The following is a 23,386-nucleotide window of genomic DNA, read 5'->3' on the forward strand; positions in this document are numbered from 1 at the left end:
TTCACAAATTTTTGCTATTGTACTTGTTAGAGAGACTGGCCTATAGTTGCTCGGGTCTTCTTTATTTCCCCCTTTATATATAGGTACTATATTTGCTTTTTTCCAATCTTCTGGAACTTTACCTTCTTTCAAGGAACTGTTTATTATGCTATGTATTATGTCTGCCAGTTCATTCCTGCATTCTTTCAGAATCCAGTTTGCTATTTCATCTGGTCCATGCGATTTTCTGACATCAAGATTACTCAAGTGGTTCAATATTTCATTCTTTGTTACTTCTATTTCTTTCATAGGGGGGACTTTCTCTTTCCATTCAATCTCTTCAGGTTGTATATTCTCCCTTGTAAACACAGATTTAAAATGTTTGTTCATAATTTCCGCCATTTCGATTTCCTCTATGTATTCAACTCCTCCTTGTCTTAATTTCTCCAAATCTTGTTTGTTTTTCAGTTTGTTGTTTACAAATCTGTAGAATAGTTTTGCTTGATCTTTACATTTTTCTATGACATCTTTTTCATATTTTCTCTTTTCCTCTCTTCACGCTTGTACATATTCATTTCTATAACAAGTATATATTTTCCATTTTTCTGGTCCTTTGTTTTTCTTCCATTTGGCCCAGGCTTTGTCTCTTTTGTCTTTTATCTCCCTACAACTTTTATTGTACCAGCATTTTACATATTCTTTTTCTTGTTTTTGTCTTGGGACATACTTTTCTACTCCTTTTTTTATAGATTTTTGTCAAAATATTCCATTTCTTTTCTTCTGTTGTATCTTCTTTGTGTATTCTTTCCCAGTTTTCATTTTGGAAGAATTCTCTTATTTTATCAAAATTTGCTTTTTCATACATATTGTTCTATATTGTTCATTTCTTTTCATGTATTTTTTCTCATTTAGTTCTAGTTCTATCAATATGTGGTCACTTTTGCTTATTGGTGCCTGGTATTCTATCTTTTCCACTATTTCAGGTTCTGATGTGATTATTAGGTATATATATATATGTGTGTGTATATATATATATGAGTGGATGGGTGGTGAGATAAACACAGGGAACCGTTTAGGGATTTAATCTGACGTTTCGTCCTTACCAGGACTTCTTCAGAGTACATGCACATTCAATCATTCACCCCCTAAATACCCGCCGAATCTATCCGCGTTCCACCATGATCGACCTGACCTCTCGTCCTCCTACGCTCTGCCTCGCGAAGTACCAAGCGGCTCGCCGTCTTTGTTAATTTAATAAACCCATCGCGGTGGTTGTTGTTCGGATGGGAAGCGATGTAAGCTGCTTCAGTTATTTTCCTTCTTTTCTTATGAAGTCCTTTCTGCAGCACCTCTACTTTGTTCCAGTCTGGTAAGTGGCCGTGAGTATCTACATGAACCACTAGCGAGTTTGATACTCGATGTGCCTTGATGTCATTCCTGTGCTCAATTGTCCGTTTCTTAATACCTCGGCTGGTTTCCCCGTAGTAGCTCACAGGACAGTTTCCACACGGTATCTTGTAGACGACACTGTTTTCTTCCCCGTTGGCCACGACTTTATTCTGGTTCTTAACAATGTCTCCTATTCTCATTCCCGTGCTGATCGCAATCTTGATGCCGGCTGTAGTGAGCAACTGTCCTAACGCGCCTGAGTGGCTCGAGTTTGGCACGGACAAATAATCCCTGCTACCATTTGTCCGTGCCAAAATCGAGCCACTCAGGCGCGTTAGGACAGTTGCTCACTAGAGCCGGCATCAAGATTGCGATCAGCACGGGAATGAGAATAGGAGACATTGTTAAGAACCAGAATAAAGTCGTGGCCAACGGGGAAGAAAACAGTGTCGTCTACAAGATACCGTGTGGAAACTGTCCTGTGAGCTACTACGGGGAAACCAGCCGAGGTATTAAGAAACGGACAATTGAGCACAGGAATGACATCAAGGCACATCGAGTATCAAACTCGCTAGTGGTTCATGTAGATACTCACGGCCACTTACCAGACTGGAACAAAGTAGAGGTGCTGCAGAAAGGACTTCATAAGAAAAGAAGGAAAATAACTGAAGCAGCTTACATCGCTTCCCATCCGAACAACAACCACCGCGATGGGTTTATTAAATTAACAAAGACGGCGAGCCGCTTGGTACTTCGCGAGGCAGAGCGTAGGAGGACGAGAGGTCAGGTCGATCATGGTGGAACGCGGATAGATTCGGCGGGTATTTAGGGGGTGAATGATTGAATGTGCATGTACTCTGAAGAAGTCCTGGTAAGGACGAAACGTCAGATTAAATCCCTAAACGGTTCCCTGTGTTTATCTCACCACCCATCCACTCATCTGTCTTACATTTTTCATACATATATATATATATATATATATATATGTATATGTATATATATATATATATATATATATATATATGTTTATTTCACAAGATGAAAATGTAGTAGCACATTTAGTAAAATGTTTTAAATAACCCACTGTGGTCCTGCTGAAGAGGACCACAGTAATGGTCAAAATATACAGTTCGTCTGTTTCTTTTGCTTTGTTTCTCCGACAGTGGGTTATTTAAAACATATATATATATATATATATATATATATATATATATATACATATATATATATATGCAAAGTAGACCACTTGGAAAAAAGAAACTAACGAAGCAGAGCGCTTTCGTATATTATATCTTCAGTGCAACAAGTACAGACGCTCCTCTACTTACGTTCATTCGTTTTACGTTTTTTCGATTTTACGTTTGAAGTGACTGTAAAATAAATGGTAATTTTTTTTTTGAGTGAATTTTTTAGTTTAGCGCGCTCTCCGTAGTTCAAACGCTACTTACGCATGACGCTTCGTCCATTGTTTACACGATACAAACGACAGACTGAACGTGCCTTGCCTCCTCCTCCACCATCTCAATTTATGTTGCTTGAATCTAATTTATTTGAAATTAATGTTACAGTAAACTCGCGCTTATCCGAACGCGTTTTAACCGAAAATTCGCATTAACCGAATATTTTCTCAATACGGTAGCCATCGCTTCAACCGAATCTATTTGGATCTCAACCGAACATTCAAACACCCCGCCGCACGGTAGTCAGAATCGCTAAAACGCTGAGCAAAAACCTATGGAATTTAACACACCACTTTTCACTACAATAGCTGTCATTGCTACAATAATATTTTTTTTATGTGCTAATGATGTTATAGTTACTGTTTATTATGATTTTAAAGGATAAAATGTATGATAAAGAAATTGTAAATGATACCTTCTATCATATTCATTATCATTATTATTATTATTACATGAAAAAAGTCATTACACTGTTTACACTGTTGACAAGCAAAGAAAACGGAGATGAGCGGGGATTTGTTACCTGTGTCACAGCAAGACGCAATTTTTAGTTGTTTAAATGCCATTTTCTCAAAATATGGGAAAGAAGTAGGTTATACATTATGTTTCATGATATAGATAAATGTACTATTTGGGTGTTAGTGTATGATACAGAGTGAATGAATATGGATATCTATTTTTGCTCACAAAATGATGGATTCCGACTACTGTGCGCCGCCTCTTCCGCCACCCGCAAGCTTCACTAAGTGCTCACACGGTGGCAGCACACTCCATGTTTACACCTAATCGGCTGTTTATACTCTATAGAATATGCTTATGAACTATTATAAGCATTTCCATGTGTATGCTATGTTTACAGGTACGAATATTGCAGAAGATTACCTAATAAAACTCTACGGGAATGAAACATACAAAATAGGATTAACCGAACATTTCGGTTAATCGGACATTTCTAATCCCCCTTGGAGTTCGGATAAGTGGAAGTTTACTGTATTTTACAATGTTATGTGTATAATTAATTATTTAGGGGTGTTTTATAAGATACGGTAATAGAATTTACGGATGTATAGTACAGTAACAACTTACGTTCATTTTCAACTTACGGTCGGCCGTTCGGAACGCAACTAAAACGTAAGTTGAGGAGCGTCTGTACATAGTAATAGAAATGCATAGATAATATATACTGTACATGAAAAAAGGAACAAGGACAGTTTGAATAAGGGTAGAGGACAATTACCCCCTGGAGGGCGGAAGGTCAATGATGGTGGGGCGACATCAGGTCACAGTCGCCAGGGTCAATGCTTCCACTAATAATTGTAGGGCGACATTAGGTCATAGTTGCTGGGTTACATTTTACCTGATATCATCTTACTAAAAATGAATGATTTATTAGATGATAACAATACTTACACACTTCTTATTTTATAAAAATTTGCTTTTTCATACATCAATCTTCCTTTTCTATATTGTTCATTTCTTTTCATGTATTTTTTCTCATTTAGTTCTAGTTCTATCAATATGTGGTCACTTTTGCTTATTGGTGCCTGGTATTCTATCTTTTCCACTATTTCAGGTTCTGATGTGATTATTAGGTATATATATATATGTGTGTGTATATATATATATATATATCTATATATATGTATATATATATATGTATATATATATATATATATATATATATATGTATATTTCACAAGATGAAAATGTAGTAGCACATTTAGTAAAATGTTTTAAATAACCCACTGTGGTCCTGCTGAAGAGGACCACAGTAGTGGTCAAAATATACAGTTCGTCTGTTTCTTTTGCTTTGTTTCTCCGACAGTGGGTTATTTAAAACATATATGTATATATATATATATATATATTTATATTTATATATATATATATATATAATATATATATATGCAAAGTAGACCACTTGGAAAAAAGAAACTAACGAAGCAGAGCGCTTTCGTATATTATATCTTCAGTGCAACAAGTACATAGTAATAGAAATGCATAGATAATATATACTGTACATGAAAAAAAGGAACAAGGACAGTTTGAATAAGGGTAGCGGACAATTACCCCCTGGAGGGTGGAAGGTCAATGATGGTGGGGCGACATCAGGTCACAGTCGCCAGGGTCAATGCTTCCACTAATAATTGTAGGGCGACATTAGGTCATAGTTGCTGGGTTACATTTTACCTGATATTATCTTACTAAAAATGAATGATTTATTAGATGATAACAATACTTACACACTTCTTAACAAAAATCCTACAGAAGCAGTTAATACATACATACATACATATACCAAGGCTTTTTCCCCCTTCCAAGGGAGGTAGCCAAAAAGGGAAAGGCATAAAAACACTCCCACCCATTTCATCCCCAAATACACTCCACACCCCTCCCACCCTTCCTCTCATCTGAGCACCTCCCGGATGACGGGTCATCCCTGCACCCCGCCCACCGCCCTGGGTCAGAAGCAGTGTCGCAAGACACAGTACATCCACAGCAAGGCCGCTTCATTTAATCGGCGACCCCCCCTCTCCGTCCCCCTTTGCATATAAGGAGAGGACGGGGAGAAATCCCTTCGGGCTGCGTCAAAATTTACTCACACCCCCCACCCACCCCCCACACCCCCACACATTCCTCCTCATGCAATCACACATCATCCATATACAACCATTCTCCACTCACCTCTGTCTTCCGTCCTCTCCCTTCCTTCCTCAACAGACATTCCCCTCTTCCCCAAAGCCCCCTTCACCCCATCCATCCACCTCATCCTAGGACGTCCCCTCATGTTCACTCCCTCCACATCTGCCTTCCACACCTCTTTTACTAGTCTTTCTTCCATGTGTCCAAACCATCCTAATATTCTTTCATCAACCCTACCTCCCAGCTCCTTTTTCACCCCTGTTCTCCTCCTCACCTCCTCATTTCTCACTCTATCCAGCCTAGTAACCCCCACCATACTTCTCAGACACCTCATCTCAAACACATTCAAACTCCTTCTCTCTTCTTCTCTTATGTTCCACGTTTCTGCCCCATACAGTGCTGTTGGCACAATTACTCCTTCATACAGTCTCCTCTTCGCATCCATTCCTAAATGTCTATTCCTCATTACACTCTTTAATCCACCAAGGCATTTACTCGCTTCTCTCAATCTACATTCTACCTCCACCTTCACTCCACCTTTTCCTGCTACACTTGCACCCAAGTATCTAAAACTATCCACTTCCTCCAGTCGCTCTCCCTTAATGTTCACTTCCAGTCTACTGCCACTACCACCCCTTGTACATCTCATCACCTTACTTTTACCCACATTTATCTTTAGCTTTCTTCTATCACATACTCTCCCAAACTCTGCCACCAGCTTCCTCAATCCCTCCTCCGACCCTGCCACAAGCGCAGTGTCGTCCGCAAACAACAGCTGGCTCACCTCCCACTTTTCTCCATTTTCTTTAACCATCTCCAATCCCTGACCCACTACCCTAGCATTCACTTCTCGCACCACCCCATCCATGTATAAGTTGAACAGCCAGGGCGACATAACGCATCCTTGACAAAGTCCCACCTTTACTTCAAACCACTCACTCTCTCCATTTCTAATCCTGACACAAGCTCTACTACAGTACTCTCATAAAAACTCTTGCCAGCTCCCAAAAGCTTTCCTCCTATCCCATAAATCTGCATAACCTCCCACAGTGCCTTTCTGTCTACCCTATCATAAGCCTTTTCCAGATCCATAAAAGCCCAAAAAACATCCTTCCCCTTTCCTATAGCTTTCTCACATATCTGTCAAAGATCTGATCTACACAACCTCTACCTGTCCTAAATCCACACTGTTCCTCACCAATTACTCCTTCTGTTCCTCTCCTAATCCTCTCAATCAAGATCCTCCCATAAGCCTTCCCTACTACACTTAACAGGCTAATCCCTCTGAAACTACTACATTCACACTTGTCCCCTTTTCCCTTGTAAAGAGGAACTATACAGGCACTTCTCCAGTCCTCCGGTACTCTACCCTCTCCCCAGCAAACATTAAATAACCTCACCAACCAGTCCACCATCACTGAACCTCCCTTTTTCAGACATTCTGCATGGCATCCATCCAGACCAGGTGCCTTACCTGCTTTGATCATCTTAACAACTGCCTTCACATCATCCTTCCTTATTTCTCCTCCATTCTCCTCACTCATCACTCTCATTTTCTTCGCATTTCCCACTGCAGCTATCTTTCCTTCCCTATCCTCCTTCACATTTAGCAACTCCCTAAAATATTCTGCCCATCTTCCCCTTACTGCCTTCTCTTCCATTATCATCTCTCCATCTGCACCTTTTACCTTTTCTTCCCTACTTGATTCACCTCCTCTTCCTCTCTTAATTTCTTCCCAAAACATCTTTTTATTACTTTCAAAATTTTCTGTCATACTCTTACCCCATTTCACATCTGCTCTCCTCTTTGCCTCCTTTACCTTTTGCTTTACTTCTCTTTTCTTTTCTTTGTACGTCTCATACGACTCCCCCGTCCTCTTTTGTAACCAATCTGTGAATGCTCGCTTCTTCTCTTCTACAACCTTCTTTGTTTCCTCATCCCACCATTCACTACCCTTTCTTCTTTTCCCCCTGTCCTTCTTGTTCCACACACCATCCTTGCACACTTTATGACTCCCTCCTTGAACCATCCCCATTCCTCCTCCACACCCATCTCTGCTCCATCCTTTACTCCCTCCCACTCCTCCTTCAGCTTCTTTTCGTACTCCTTCTCCTTTTCCTTTTCATTCAAGGAGTTCACTCTGAGAACCTCCCTACCTTTTGTCCCTTTCCTCTTTCTCCATCTATCCTCCACTCTCAGCTTACCTTCCACCAAAAAATGATCTGATATTCCCCCACCCTCTCCCCTTAGCACATGTACATCCTTAACTCTTCCTATCATAATCCTATTTACCACTACATAATCCATTAGCGCTCTATCTACCACCCTTCCCTCCACCACCCTCTCCCATGTGTACTTATGCTTGACTTTCTTCCGAAACACTGTATTTGCTATCATCAACTCTCTTTCTAGACACATTTCCACCATCAACTCTCCAATACGATTCTTTCCTGGAACTCCACACTTCCCAACCACTCCATCGATTGGACCATTTCCCACCCTAGCATTAAGGTCTCCCAGTACTATTACATTGACATTTCTTCCTAAACCCTCTATGCACTCATTTAAATCTATCCAAAAGGCCTCCCTTTCTTCCACGCTCTTCTCACTGCCAGGCCCATATGCACTTACAAAGACCCACATCTCCTTTCCCAGTTTCACCTTCATCCACATTATCCTTGAGGAAACCTCCTTCCACTCCACTACCTGTTTACCTATCTCCTCACTTACTAGAATAGCCACCCCTTCCCTCCCTCGCCCTCTCTTCACTCCTGATAACCTCCCACTTACACTCCCAAACTTACACTCACCCTTCCCTTTCAACTTAGTTTTACTCAAAGCCAACACATCCATCTTTCTTCTCACAAACATACTACCTATCTCTTCCTTTTTACTCTCATCTGTACCACATCCACGCACATTAAAAGACCCAAACCTTAGGGTGCTGGTCCGAGGCCCTCCAGCACCCCTTATGCCTTCACTTTTGTTTTTAGGATATATGCCCCTTGGGGCTACAGGGAGAAGGATGCCTAGTCCCACTCCCCGTCCCTTTCTTCTCGCCTCTTACGATCCAAGTGGGAAACTTGGTGGCAGTATTCTTTTCCCCCACCACAGGGAATTCCCCCATCACAGAAAGAGAATACTCAGAGAAATGGTACAGGACAGCAACAAGGGGTTGGGGGACAGCATAACGGAGGGACAGTCGTAGTATAAAAGTGTCATCATTTCTCTATGAACAGAGTTTTCTTCTATCATAGACAAAATGATGTGTGACTCTGGTCCGTAGGGGCGCTCCATATAGACCCTAAAGTATCGACTGCATGCTACTTTGCCACAATAACAAGCAGCCAATACCCCAGACGGGTACCTTACCTTTCTTAGATTGCACTATCTTACGTCATGACAATAGCCTTAAATTTAAAGTATATCGTAAACCAACCAATGTAAATTCATATATCCATTATTATTATTCTCATCCAAATAATATTAAAAGTACAGTCTTTTCTTCAAGGTTTCTAAGAGCTTTTCGTATTTGTAGTCCTGAATTTATTGATGACGAAATCAGAAATGTTTTTAACATTGGGCTAGAATTAAAATACCCTAAGCAATTCCTTAATATTGCTTACAATTTTGCAAGGAAATAATTTTTAACTCCTCAGCCTAAATCACCTTTTAATTATCATAATGTTTTAATTTTACCATTTCAAGAAAATATGTTAAGTATCACAGAATTATTAAAAAGTATTGAAATTAAAAAAGGATTCATTTATAAAATTCCTTGCAAAACGTGTAATCATTTTTATATAGATCAAACTGCCAAACCCTTAAACATTAGAATTGAACAACACAAGAAAAATGTTAGGGATGGCAACAATTCTAGTGGAGTATTCAAGCATATCGAATTAAATAATCATCCAGTTGATTGGGGTAGTGCCCAGGCAATCTATTATACCAACAACATAGTAGCAAGAAACTTAATAGAGTGTAGTTTGATTCATACCACCAGTGATCAAAATACCAACCTACAAATAAAACTTGATCATTTTATTTGTCAAGAAATTAGTAAGATAATATCAGGTAAAATGTAACCCAGCGACTATGACCTAATGTCGCCCTACAATTATTAGTGGAAGCATTGACCCTGGCGACTGTGACCTGATGTCGCCCCACCATCATTGACCTTCCGCCCTCCAGGGGGTAATTGTCCGCTACCCTTATTCAAACTGTCCTTGTTCCTTTTTTGATGTATATATTATCTATGCATTTCTATTACTATGTACTTGTTGCACTGAATATGTAATATACGAAAGCGCTCTGCTTCGTTAGTTTCTTTTTTCCAAGTGTCTACTTTGTATAAGAGAACACAAAGGATTACAAAGGCGGAGCATGCCGACAGGAGACCTTTTGATCCATATATCTATATATATATATATATATATATATATATATATATATATATATATGTATGTATATATGTATATATGTATGTATATATATATATATATATATATATTACAGGTGAAAAATGTAATCACACATTTGTCAATAACGTAGAAACCACTGTTGGAGTAGAAAAGACTGGAAACGGGGAATCTATATATTTCGATTGCAAACTGCAATCCTCTTCAGTAGATACAAATAAGAGAGAGGGCGTACTGTTTAAGTAGCACCCTTAACAAAAGAAAGGGGAACATGGGAAGATATCTCTACCCTCTTCTCACTCCGTATGTGAGGTCAGGAGGCAAATGAGCTTTCACTAGGTTGGAGATGAAGAGTCCGGACATTATGTCCGGGGACCATTGCCCCTTTGAAATATTCATGTTGGGCTGAAATTCAATGATCGTAGATTCTACCATTTTTCTCCTGAACTCACATCTGGATTTATAAATAAGCTCAGCTCTGTCCCAATCTAAACAATGTTTAAATTGCTTAACATGTTGGAACACAGCTGAGCTATCTTGTGCATATTTAATGGAACGTTTATGTTCAATCATCCTGGTATTCAAATCCCTTCCAGTCTGTCCGTGTAAAGGTTGTGACTTAGTTTACATCGGACAGACTGGAAGGGATTTGAATACCAGGATGATTGAACATAAACGTTCCATTAAATATGCACAAGATAGCTCAGCTGTGTTCCAACATGTTAAGCAATTTAAACATTGTTTAGATTGGGACAGAGCTGAGCTTATTTATAAATCCAGATGTGAGTTCAGGAGAAAAATGGTAGAATCTACGATCATTGAATTTCAGCCCAACATGAATATTTCAAAGGGGCAATGGTCCCCGGACATAATGTCCGGACTCTTCATCTCCAACCTAGTGAAAGCTCATTTGCCTCCTGACCTCACATACGGAGTGAGAAGAGGGTAGAGATATCTTCCCATGTTCCCCTTTCTTTTGTTAAGGGTGCTACTTAAACAGTACGCCCTCTCTCTTATTTGTATCTACTGAAGAGGATTGCAGTTTGCAATCGAAATATATAGATTCCCCGTTTCCAGTCTTTTCTACTCCAACAGTGGTTTCTACGTTATATATATATATATATATATATATATATATATGTATATATATAGTATATATATGTGATATATATATATATATATATATACACCGTATATACTCGTCTATAGGTCGAAATCTTAAGGAATTTTTTTTAGGCCAAAACCTAGGGGTCGACCTATACACAAGTAATAATCTTGTTAGGTTGAAATCCAGACATGACAAGAAAGGCTAGGAAGAACTCTTACCTTTTCTTTAGGTTCAGAAATCAAAATATTTACCTACTAAATACTACCAGTAAACAATGGGTACATAAAATACACGGTACGTGCTAAAACATGTAAAATTCCTTCTAGATACGGTAACCCCATACTGTGGTTTTACCTGTTTGTTAAATTTCTTAACACAGGCGAACTTATTATATCATGTATACTATTACAGTACCCATAATTGTTTAAAAAAAATAATGAAATGCTGTGATATTCTCATTTTTTTTTTTTTTTTTTTTTTTTTTTTTTTATAGTTTAGTTTCGACCATGGGCGCAAAATAGCAATAGAAAATTAATCATTAACAAATATCAAGATCTAAGAATATAAGGTCTAACCACTTCCGACCGAATTTCGAGGGAGTTGGCGCAGCGGGCCCGTGAACGTCACCTGGCTGTTCAAAGTGGGGTTAGCGGGTCCTATAGCTGTCAGTTGAAGCTGGTCCGTCGTCGGAAAATGACGTTGCCTTCGCTCGCACCGCTCCACGCAATTAGTTATATTCTGACAAATATTATATAAATATATATAAAATATTATAGTTCCTGTCTATATATATGAATATATAATATATATGATATAATATATATAATATATAAAATATCATAGTTCCTGTCTTCCTTGGCGTTTCACATTTTTCTTCAGTGTATCACAAAGAGAAAATGGACTCAGCCAAATGACGTCAGAAGCTGCGCAGAAGAATTCTAACGGTCTGACCTTGACAAATATGACAAATATGACGTACTATTCGTCCGACACGACTTCATTACTTACGAAATGTTTTAGCATCTTTCTTGTTTTTATATTTCCGATCACAAAATTGCATATTACGTTGATACATTATAATCTACAAAATTAATAATCAATTTTTATTGCTATGTTGCGCCCTTGGTCGAAACTAAAAATTTACCCAAATTTAGCTTTCTACATGGTATATGTTATTGTTACCATTACCAAAACAATGCATGGATCTCACCATCACGAAAACAAACTGTTCAGTATTGCCAACTTGTTACTGTTACAGTGACACATGGTATAATCCTTAACTGAAATCCACCAAAATAGTTTTCCTTGATGTCGTCATCTTCACCACCAAACAGCTCCTCCCACTCACTTCTGTGTCGAGTATCGTCATACAAATCAACCTCATCAGCCATAGGAACATCAACATCATCTTTCTCCTCCACATTATCATTAGCCTGATCATCCGCACAGTTGAGATTACAAGACTAACTCTGAGTGTTGGTTAAATTTTTTTCTAACGAAACACGCCTAGCCAGTTTATTCCGAATACCGTACTTGGTAATCTACCGTACTTGGCAATCTGTCCAAGTTTTTCACTCCGCTGAAATGGCAATTTCAGTGAAACTTATTAAATATTAAAATCAGTGAACTTGAAAAAACATAAACCAGAATACATCAGAATTAATGAAGTGAAAAAACCATAATAATCCATTGCTATACCAGGCAAGCCATGCTACTTCAAAGCATTAAGGCAGTGGAATGCTCACAACACCAAAAACAAAAACAAACCACTCGACCTATACATGAGGTATATGGAAAATTCCAGATTTTTGGGCAAAAAATGGGGGGTCGACCTATACACGAGATCGACCTATAGACGAGTAAATACGGTATAATATATATGTATATATATATGTATATATATATATATAATATATGTATATATATTAATAAGTTTATTTGTTGGCCCTGGTCTTACATGCAGAAGACTTACGGCCCTCTGGTAGCTTTCCCCTCCCACTTGACATTTCTAAGATGCTTGTTCACAATTTCTGCCATTTCTGTTTCCTCTGAGTATTCTATTCCTCCAATTCGTAGTTTCACTAACTTTTGTTTGTTTTTCAGTTTGTTTTTTACATATCTATAAGATAGTTTTTGTTGATCTCTACATTTTTCCATGACATTCTTTTCATATTTTCTCTTTTATTCTTTGTGGATTTGTACATATTCATTTCTATAACCAGTATATATATTCCTTTTTTTTTTTTTTTTTTTTTTTTCTTTCCTCCATTTTATCCAAGCTTTATCCCTTTTATCTTTTAACTCCCTACATCTTTTGTTGTACCAACATTTTACATATCCTTTTTCTTGTTGTCTTGGAACATACTTTTCCATTCCTTCTTTATAAATTTTTGTCAAAATTTTCCATTTCTCTTCTACTATTGTTTCCTCTTTGTATATCTTTTCCCAGTCTGCTTTTTTTATTTATTTTTTTCTCATTTTATCAAAATTTGTTTTTCCACACATCATTCTTCCCTTTCTGTATTGTTAATTTTTTCCCATGTGTTTTTCTTAATTTAGTTCCACTTCAACTAATATAGGGTCACTTTTACTTATTGGTGTCTTATATTCAATCTTGTCCACTATTTCAGGTTCTGATGTGATTATTAGGACTAGTCTCAATGGCTCTTCCTCATTTCTATACCTAGTATTTTCTTGTATCCATTGTGTCATTGTTCTGTAATCATATCAAGTAGTACACTTCCCCATAGGTCGTCTCACCCTTCACTGTCATCTCCTCCCAGCAGATTTCTTTACAATTAAAACCACCCATCATAACTATTCTGTCTGCATCTTCCATTGTCTTATTTAGTGTTATCCTTGTGTTTTCTAACATATTCTTGTGTTCTGTCTCTTCCCACAAAGCCGTTTTAGGAGGCACATAATTTACCACAAACTTCCTGCTCTTCTTGTCCATGTCCTCTATTTCCATCATAATCATCTCCACTTTATTCTTTCCATATGAAACATTCCTCACATTTATATCCTTCTTAGTCAGGAACATAACTCCATCCCCTTGTTTTACGTCTCTGTTTTTAATCCAATGATTATACACACTATATCCTACACTTTCAATTTTGTCTCCACAATTCCCATTTTGTCTGGTTCTTTTTCCTTCAGGTGATCATTCAGTTCATTCAAGCCTGTTATTAAGCCATCTATATTTGTGAAGGACACTTTTAATTTTCTGTTACTTCCATTGTGTTTTCCATTTCCCTTCTGTTTTCCTCTGCTATGAACCATTTCCTCACTTTCATATCCACTACTCTCCAATACAATTTCTCTTTGATTCTGTTCTTTTCTCGTTTTTTTTTTCCCTTAGCTTCAATTCTATTAGTTTTTCTTCCTCTTTTTCCTCTTTATTCATCTCTCGCTTTATCCATACCTGTTTGTACTAATCACTTTCTGCTAGTTTTCCTGTTTTTGATAAGACATTCTCTGCCATCGTTTGTGACCTGAATTTAGCCTTAATTGGTCTGGTCTTGTCAGTATTATATTTCCCTAGTCAATATTTCTTCAATTTCTTTCCCTATTTCCTGTTCACCTTCTTGAAACATTTCTAATACCTTGTTTATTTTTTCTTCCTTATCTCTTAGTCTTGTAGTCCTATTTGGATTATGCTTCTCTTCCATTCCTAATATAATTATACATTTCTTTTTATCTGCTAAGTCATTTATTATATTCTCCTCTCTCATCACTTTAATAACTGTGTCATTAGTGTGTTCCTTCATATGTTGTTTCACTATATCTCTAAATAAAATTTTATTATCCTCCTGAATTTTTTTCCAACCACTTACCTCTTATGCTATGGACTCTTTATTCTCTTTATTATTCCTCTTTAATTCCTCATTCTCATCCTTTACTTCTTTTAACTGTCTTTTTAATTCTTCTGTTTCTTTATTCAGGCTTTGGCTCTCCTTTTTTAGTTCTTCCAATTTATCAACTCTTTGTGTAATTAGTGCGAGTTGGCTAAACCTAACCTCCCATGATTCGTTCATTTTTGTTAGTTTCTCCTCTAGACTTGCTGATCAGGGGAGGTTGTCATCTCCTCATTAAGTCCATAGGAATTAATTATCTCCACTTTCTATTGCGCTGCTCTTATCTATATTTCTAATTTGAAGCCCTTTAGTAACTTGCTCAACTTCAGTTGTTTGTTCTGACGTTTGGGGCCTATTCTTCCCCATTCTCATTTTCTTCCATTTTCCTCAATAATCCCTCCCCTTCTCCTTTTTCTTCACCTGCCTACTACACCACAAGCTTTCCCTTTCCCTACTAATACAACACAGATACTCCCTCGTCGTTAAAATCCACAAAAATTGCTTTTTTTTCCCCCAGTGTTCCAATCTTTGCCGTCAATCCGATGATCGTGTATGTTTTTGTGTGGATCTTTTATGTGATATAGGTGGTAGGTTGGTATAGATGTTTGAGTAGTATGCTGCTGGTGTGTGTTTTTTTCTGTTGGTGGTGCTTGTGAAAGGTGTGTGGTAGATAGGGTACTAGTGTTGAATTGTGTTCCTATTATTTTGATGTGATCTATGGAAAGGATTTTGGTTTCTGGAAGCAGGTGTCTGAATGGGGTGGTTTTGGTGCATCCTGTTATTACTCTCAGTACTCCATTCTGTAGAGTTTGTAAATTGTTTGTGTTTATGTTGCTGATTGTTAGGAAAGTGAGCACTGCCTTACCCTAGCTAAATCCAGACAACAACACAATATTTCATCAAGTGACTTGTAGGCCAATGCAGTAGCTATTGTCACCTGGGAGCTGTTGGTCTCCTGCAAAAGAAACCTGTGGCAGTGGATTCATTGACCTTTAGTCCTCCTCATCTCTCACTCTTCATATGATCTTTTTATCATATGCAGATATGTCAGTGTAGCTTGTCATTCTTTACATCATGACACTTACACATATAAGTAACATCATAAATGCTTGTACCAGCTCTTGTCACTGTTCTCCACCTTGTCTTCTTAGCTTTATTACTATCCTTATGCCCCTGTTCTGCAGGAAATCTTTCATCCAGGAAGTAGTTTACCTCAAAATCCTCCAGAATATTCTAGTTTCCATGCAGTCAATATAAGGTACTTTATTGAAGGGCTTTCAAGATCTAGGTACTCATTGTCCATCAAAATTTCACTGTATATGTTTATATGCATATTGGTATGTACTTTGTGCTTTGTTAAATTCTGTGTAGCCAGTATTTGTCTTTTTCAGTTTAACACTGAAATGCCAACTGGTAAGGCCAGACTTTTTTTTATTCATTGGGTTATGGGCCTGCCGACCTGAAATTAAAAAAATAAAATAAAAAAACGGCCAAATTCATCTTTTTTTAATTCCATTGACCTGCCAACTAGTGCTGGTATAATGATCAAAGTAAAAAACCATTGTGAGCCTACTGTTTGTACAAAACATGCAAAGTTTCATACATTAGCTTGTGTGCTCATGAGCCTGCCCAGTGAGAAGGTATAAATGAAACAAAACTGAAAAAAGTCCTCTAATCTTACAATATGGCCTTCTAAAAGTTTTATATGAATAAATGTGTTCGGGGCATAGTTTTATTTTTATTCAATTTATTTATTTATTTATTTATTTATTTATTTATTTTTTGCACTCTAAATCTTTTCTTCAGTTTGGTACTATTTTAGCTATTGACATGAATTTCTTTCATTAACAGATAGAGAACCTGTGTCTGCCCACCTTCCTCTTGCTTGGACTCGATCAACCCCAGCTGAAGAAGAAGCTTTTATTAGAAGGTTAGATGATATTGTAAGAACAGTTGTTGGAATTGATGATCCTTTGCAGTCTCCTGACAGCAAAAGAGAAGACATACCATCAAGCCAAGTAAACAACGTTAGTGTTGCTTCTCAAGATGATGCACTTCAGAAGAATGATTTAGTATCTGAGGATAAGGTTGTGGAAGGGGAGGAAAAAGCTAGTGTAATACCAGAAACAGCTGCATCAGCTATTGCCAAGGAAAGTATTGAGGTAACTGAGGAAAATATTAAACTAAAGAATGAGGTTGATATTACTGAAGTCACAGAGCAAAAATCTAGAGAAGACTTGGAAGCATCCACAGCAGTTACTGTTGTGGAAAAGGTTGATGTTCAACAAATTAAAGAAAATACTAGTGTAATACCAGAAGCTACTGCAACAATTATAACCAAGGAAATAACTGATGTTGAAGGAACTGAGCAAGTCACTAGCATAGGAGCTACTACAACACCAAATGTCAAGGAAAAGATTGATGTTGTTGAGTTTTCTAAACAGAGCATTAGTACATTGCCAGAAACTAGTATAACAGTCACTACCAAGGAATTGGTTGAGGATGTTGAAATAACTGAACAAGATGCCAGTTCAGAACCAGTTACTGTTGCAGCAGTTACTGATGAGGCTGTTAATGCTGAAGCAAGTGAACTAAATGTTAATTTAGAACCAAGTGCAAGTACAGCATTTACTGAGGAGGAAACAGTTGATGTTATTGAAACAACTGAACAGAATGCCAGTATAGAATCAAGAACAACTACAATAGTCCCTACCAAGGAAACAGATGATATTGTGAAATTAGAAACAGCAATTAGTACTACAGTTACTGATGAAGGAAAAGAAGACAGTGGAAATATGAAGGAAAGTACTCCCCTAGAACCAGAGACTATTGCAACAGTTATTGTTAAGGAAGAAGTAATTGTCACTGAAGTCTCTGATGAAAATGCAAGATTGGAACCAGAAACAGTTACTACTGAGGAAAAGGCTAACTCTGAAGTAAATAAACAAAATTCTGTTTTAGAACCAGTTACTACTGAAGAACTTATTGATGTTGCTGAAGTAACTGATCAAATTTCTAGTTTAGAACCAAGAGCAGCTATAACAATTTCTGCCGAGAAAAAGGTTGATGACTTTGAAGTAATTGAACAAAGTACTTGTTTAGAACCAAAAGAAGTAACAGTTGATGCTGAAGAAGACATTGATGATTTTGAAATAACTGAGCAAAATGCTAATTTAGAATCAGGAACAGGATATATGATTGAGGAAAAGGTTGATGTCCAGGGATCTGAGCAAACTAATAGTTTAGAACCATTAGTAACATCAGTTACCACAGAAGAAGTAGAAGGACAACAAAGAATAATAACAACAGTTATTACAGAGGAATGGACTGAAACTGAGGATGGTGATATTGTAGAACCAAAAGAAAGTACAGTCTCAACTGTTACAGGATTTATGACTGGGGAAGATGCTGATGCCCAGGTAACTGAGCAAACTACTAATATAGAACCATTAACAACAACATCAGTTACCACTGAAGAAAGGAATGATGATGAAACAGGAGAACAACAAAAAATAACGACAACAGTTATTACACAGGAATGGACCGAAACTGAGCAAAGTGATAATTTAGAACCAAAAGAAACCACAGTCTCTACTCCTGTTGAAAGTATTAAGGTTGCTGAAGTGACAGAACAGAATGCTTCAAAGGAACTTAGGAAAGAGAATGAAGAGTAACAACACAGAATAGGGTACAAAAATTTAAACAACAGAAATCAAAAAACAAAAAGTAGGAGAATTACATTTGTTTCCAGTACAGAGAATTAATAGAGCATGAAGATAACTTTAGTTTCAAGATTAAAGCAAAGGAAAAGAACATAAAAACTAACCAAAACTGATGAATTTTCAAGTAAGACGAATACCATCAGACCTCACCTAACACAGCTTCATCGTGCATGAAATTTCACATTTACACAAAAAGTTAGAATAGCCCATCATTTGCCAAACACTACCATGATTCACAATAACACAATTTGAATAGCCTGCTGGGTCGTGTTGTGCGCCAGTGTCTGGAGAGGGTCTGTGAACCTAACCTATTTTTTCTCATAAGACCTGTTATTCACCCAATACAAATTTCGTCTTGCATGATGGGCCAAGGAACCTAACACTTGTGTTCGGCAAGGTCCAACTGTATATCAAAACCCAACAGAAAGCCCATAAAGAGAGATATACTGAATTCAAGGGTGACATGTGACTTGATAAAAGAAAATGTCATTGCAAAGCCATAGCACAACTCTTTTTGAAAAAATTGGAAACTCCAAGCTGGAAACCTTGAACCCACCCACTCCTCTTATTACATTACACAAACATGGCTCACTAAATGCAACAAAAAACAACTTAAACAAGGTGTAGGGTGATGACTTGAACAGCCATGCCAGTGCAGTTTATCTTGTCTTCTGAAAATGAAGTATGAAATTCAAACAAAAGGGGACTTTAAGTAAAGCTGAAGACTTTTTCACATTTTGCCCTCAAAAAGATAGCCCAAAATAATGGCCAGCATGATACATAAAGCAAAAAGTATGCATATTTATGTTGTAGTATATCTTTATAGGCATGGCTCACTGAACAGTGAAAAAAAAAAAAATAATAATAATAATAATTCCTTGAAGAATTTCCTTGTTCACCTTCAGGGATGTGCCATATAGTACTGGGTCCTATAACATGTGAGTTGATCTTTGTCATACATTTAGTACAAGACCTGTTTTATATGTGTGGTACTGCAGAGATTTTAATCTCTATCAACATAGCTCTTGTAATCATTAAGATACTGAAGCTTATCCACTGATGTCAAGGTATTAGCTCCAAAATTTACATGTCCCTAAGCTCCCCAAATATTGACCCAGTTGAGAAATTGCTCCCAAGGTATATAAGAACTACACTGGCATGCCTTTGTACAGATCACTGCCATGTATGAAAGCAGCATCTGTACAGAATTGGCTTGACAACAGAATCCAATTGCTCCAGATACATTTTCTGCACACAAGACATAGAGCACCTTATTCTACACTTGTCATGCACCCACCTTATCCAGACAACAACAAAAAATCTCTTCTCTGATTGACTTTGACTAAATCAGTGGCCATCCATGGCTGGTCATCTGGGGGCATCAGGTGACTGGCAAGAGAGACTTGGGGTAATGGATTAATTGATATAATAAATGAATTTGTGTGATATTGGTATGTTGACATCAGGCAGACATTGGCTGACCACATGCAGTAGAATCAATACCTGCCCAGCTTCCTTGTATACACATGCTTGAAGTGAAAAGCTAAAGTCATATTTAAGGTTAATCATATTGTAAGCAAGTAAAAAGTACCCCCCAAAAACAAAATGGAAGCAAAAATATGATTGCATTGCAGGGATACATCATAGAGTTAGAATGTATGAAATGTATACATGCTTCTTAAATTGAATAAAAAATGAAAAGCTGCTATTGTTGAACTTTTGGTGGAGCCATAGCATGTACAGTACTTGTATTTAAAGGCTTTTCATGAATTCTTGCAACATTCCTTTTGTCTCAGTACATGATATTTGAATTCTTCTGTTTAGCATAATTTGTAATATTTTCTGTCAATTTGGTGTGCCATTTAAATTCTCTTTTGCCCTAATTTGCTTTTACTCATTATTCTCCATGGTGGCATCAATGTATATGCATTTTTGCTTGTCTCTACATATACCATGACAATACTGTACTTATGACAGTTTATGTGAAGCACAAATATCATGTTCAAGTGCAGAACTCACCACACTGTGTTTTTACTTTTGTCACTTGAGTTACTGAAATGTGATTTGAATAGTCAGTTAACATAATCTTTTTGCTCATTTGTATGTTTTATAGTACTTTGATAAAATAATGTATCTCTGATGATGTATATGTATAATTACAATGCTTATTTATCCAAAGCCAGGGAGTATAAAAGGAAATAATCCTGATTAGCAATTGATAATAACTGTTTCAAATTTCACTGACTAAAAACCTTTAGCTCCACAATGGCTGGCAGCAATTCTCAGACCCTCCTATAGGATCTGGGACTGTTCCTGCCTTCATTTTGCAGTAGAAGGAAGAAAAAACAGTCACTGGTTGTCAGCTCTTCTTTTGTGAAAAAGGTTGGAGGAAATACAGTTGAAATTTATAGAGATCTTGGGCCAGTCCAGAGACCAAATGTCAGCCCCTTGGAACTGTACCTCCAGGTGGAGGAGAGGATGTTGATATATTTTGAAGGTGGGCAGCAAGGAAACAATTCACTCAGGTGTCTGTCTTATAGAGCAATTTGAAACAGTCAGCTTACAAAAATTTAGTTGTAGTAAGCAGTGGTTATACATATACATTTTAGTTTACCTTTTTCTACATACAAGAGACTATTCCACCAATAAATCTGAGAATGTTATTAATTTTACACAGATTTCTTGCATATGGATTTGTATCACTGAATAACAGAAATGTATAAGTTTCCAGTGTTTTTCAATCATTCAGCAAAGTAACCTTTGTAGACATGAAGATTCTCTGCTGTAAAGAGACAAAGAAAGTGGCAAAGTGAGAGGAAAATACTTAGTGTAATTGCATACATATATATACATATGCCAAGGTCTTTTACTCCCTTGCAAGGGAGGCAGCTAAAGTGAAAAGGCATAATTCCACTCCCACCCATTTCATCCCCACCCATTCCACTCCCATTCACCACCCCTCCCTTCCTACCTCTTTTCTTGGCTCCTCCTGGATGATGGGTCCTACCTGCATCTTGCCCATTCCTCTGGGTCATAAGTAATGCAGCAAGACACAGCACATCTACAGCAAGGCCACTTCATTTAATCAGCAACCCCTCTCTCTCTCCCCTCATGTGGAAAAAGAGAAGACAGGGAGAAATCCATTTGGGCTGCGTCAAAATATCTTTCACACATAACTGCTTCCTAACCACCCCGCCATCACCTACCCACTCTCTTCTACCCATCACAGCATCATCCATATACAACCATTCTCCACTCACCCTTATCTTCTGTCTTCTTTCCTCAACAGACATCCCTCTCCTTCTCAGTGCCCCTTTCACCCTATCCATCCATCTCATTCTCAGTCACCCCCTCCTGTTCACTCCATCCACCTCTGTCTTCCATAATTCATTTACAAATTTTTCTTCACTTGTTCTTTCCATGTGTCCAAACCATCCCAATACTTTTTTATCAACCCTATTTCCCAACTCCTTTTCCACCCCCACTCTCCTCCTCACCTCCTCATTTCTTACTCTATCCAAACTAGTAACCCCCATCATACTTCTCAAACACATTGAAACTCTTCCTTTCTTATGTTCCATGTTTCTGCTCCATATCATGCTGTCAGCACAATCACAATCCATTCCCAAATGTCTGTTTTTCATTACACTTTTTAATCCCCCAAGGCATTTACCTGCTTCTCTCAATCTACATTCTACCTCCACTTCCACTCCTTCCTTTCCCACCACATGCGCCCCCAAGTATCTAAAGTTATCTACTTCCTGTATCCTCTCTTTTAATACTCTCTTCAAATTTGCTGCCATCCTCTCCCCTTGTCCATCTCATCACCTTACTTTTACCCTTATTTACCTTCAACTTCCTCCTTTTGCACACCTTCCCAAGTTCCATCATTAACTTCCTTAATCCCTCCTCTGATTCTGCTACAAGCACAGTGTTGCCATCAAACAACAACTGGCTTATCTCCTATTTTTCTCCATTTTCTTTAACCATCTCCAACCCCCTGCCCATTACCCTTGCATTTACCTCCCACATAACCCCATTCATGTACACACTCAATGAGTATCAGACAAAAAACAATGGTCTTAAACTGTCTGGAAATAGATTTAATTTGGAAGTGGGTAGAAACAACTTTTCCAACCGTGTAGTTAATGAATGAAATAAACTTCCTGCAGAGGCAGTGCAATGTAGTTCAGTTCGAAGCTTTAAGAATCATGAATCATTTAGATAAACACCTAAGCAAGATGCTGTAATATAATTTATTTTATATTGTTTATTTGTTTTGTTATCATTTGTCTGTTTGTTTATTATTATTTGATTGATTCTCATTTATTATTAGTTATATGTCAATTTATTGTTATTTACTATTTACCTGTTTATTTATTACTTAACTATACCTATGCATTTATTTATCTATTTATTATTTACATTAATAACATTTAATGTTTGCTGGAGAGAGGGTAGAGTGCCGGAGGACTGGAGGAGTGCCTGTATAGTTCCACATTACAAGGGAAAAGGGGACAAGTGTGAATGTAGTAGTTTCAGAGGGATTAGCTTGTAAAGTGTAGTTGGGAAGGTTTATGGGAGGATCTTGATTGAGAGGATTAGGAGAGGAACAGAGGGAGTAATTGGTGAGGAACAGTGTGGATTTAGGACAGGTAGAGGTTGTGTAGATCAGATCTTTGTGGTAAGACAAATATGTGAGAAAGCTATAGGAAAGGGGAAGGATGTTTTTTGGGCTTTTATGGATCTGGAAAAGGCTTACGATAGGGTAGACAGAAAGGCACTGAGGGAGGTTATGCAGATATA

General features: G+C 37.6%; 1 protein-coding gene across 2 annotated transcripts in view; it reads left to right on the forward strand.

Annotated features, from left to right (window-relative positions):
* Positions 1-19,454, forward strand: part of LOC143035845 (uncharacterized) — a 181,943-nt gene extending 162,489 nt beyond the window's left edge. For both annotated transcript variants that reach the window (XM_076202909.1, XM_076202910.1), the window contains exon 9: positions 16,710-19,454. In XM_076202909.1, the coding sequence (XP_076059024.1) occupies positions 16,710-18,532 (1,823 nt within the window). In that variant the 3' untranslated portion in view covers positions 18,533-19,454. The remainder of the gene's footprint in view (positions 1-16,709) is intronic.
* The last annotated feature ends 3,932 nt before the right edge of the window (positions 19,455-23,386 follow it).

Source organism: Oratosquilla oratoria, chromosome 19, assembly GCF_046742065.1.
Source record: "Oratosquilla oratoria isolate Oo_2021 chromosome 19, ASM4674206v1, whole genome shotgun sequence".
NCBI classification, from domain to species: domain Eukaryota; kingdom Metazoa; phylum Arthropoda; class Malacostraca; order Stomatopoda; family Squillidae; genus Oratosquilla; species Oratosquilla oratoria.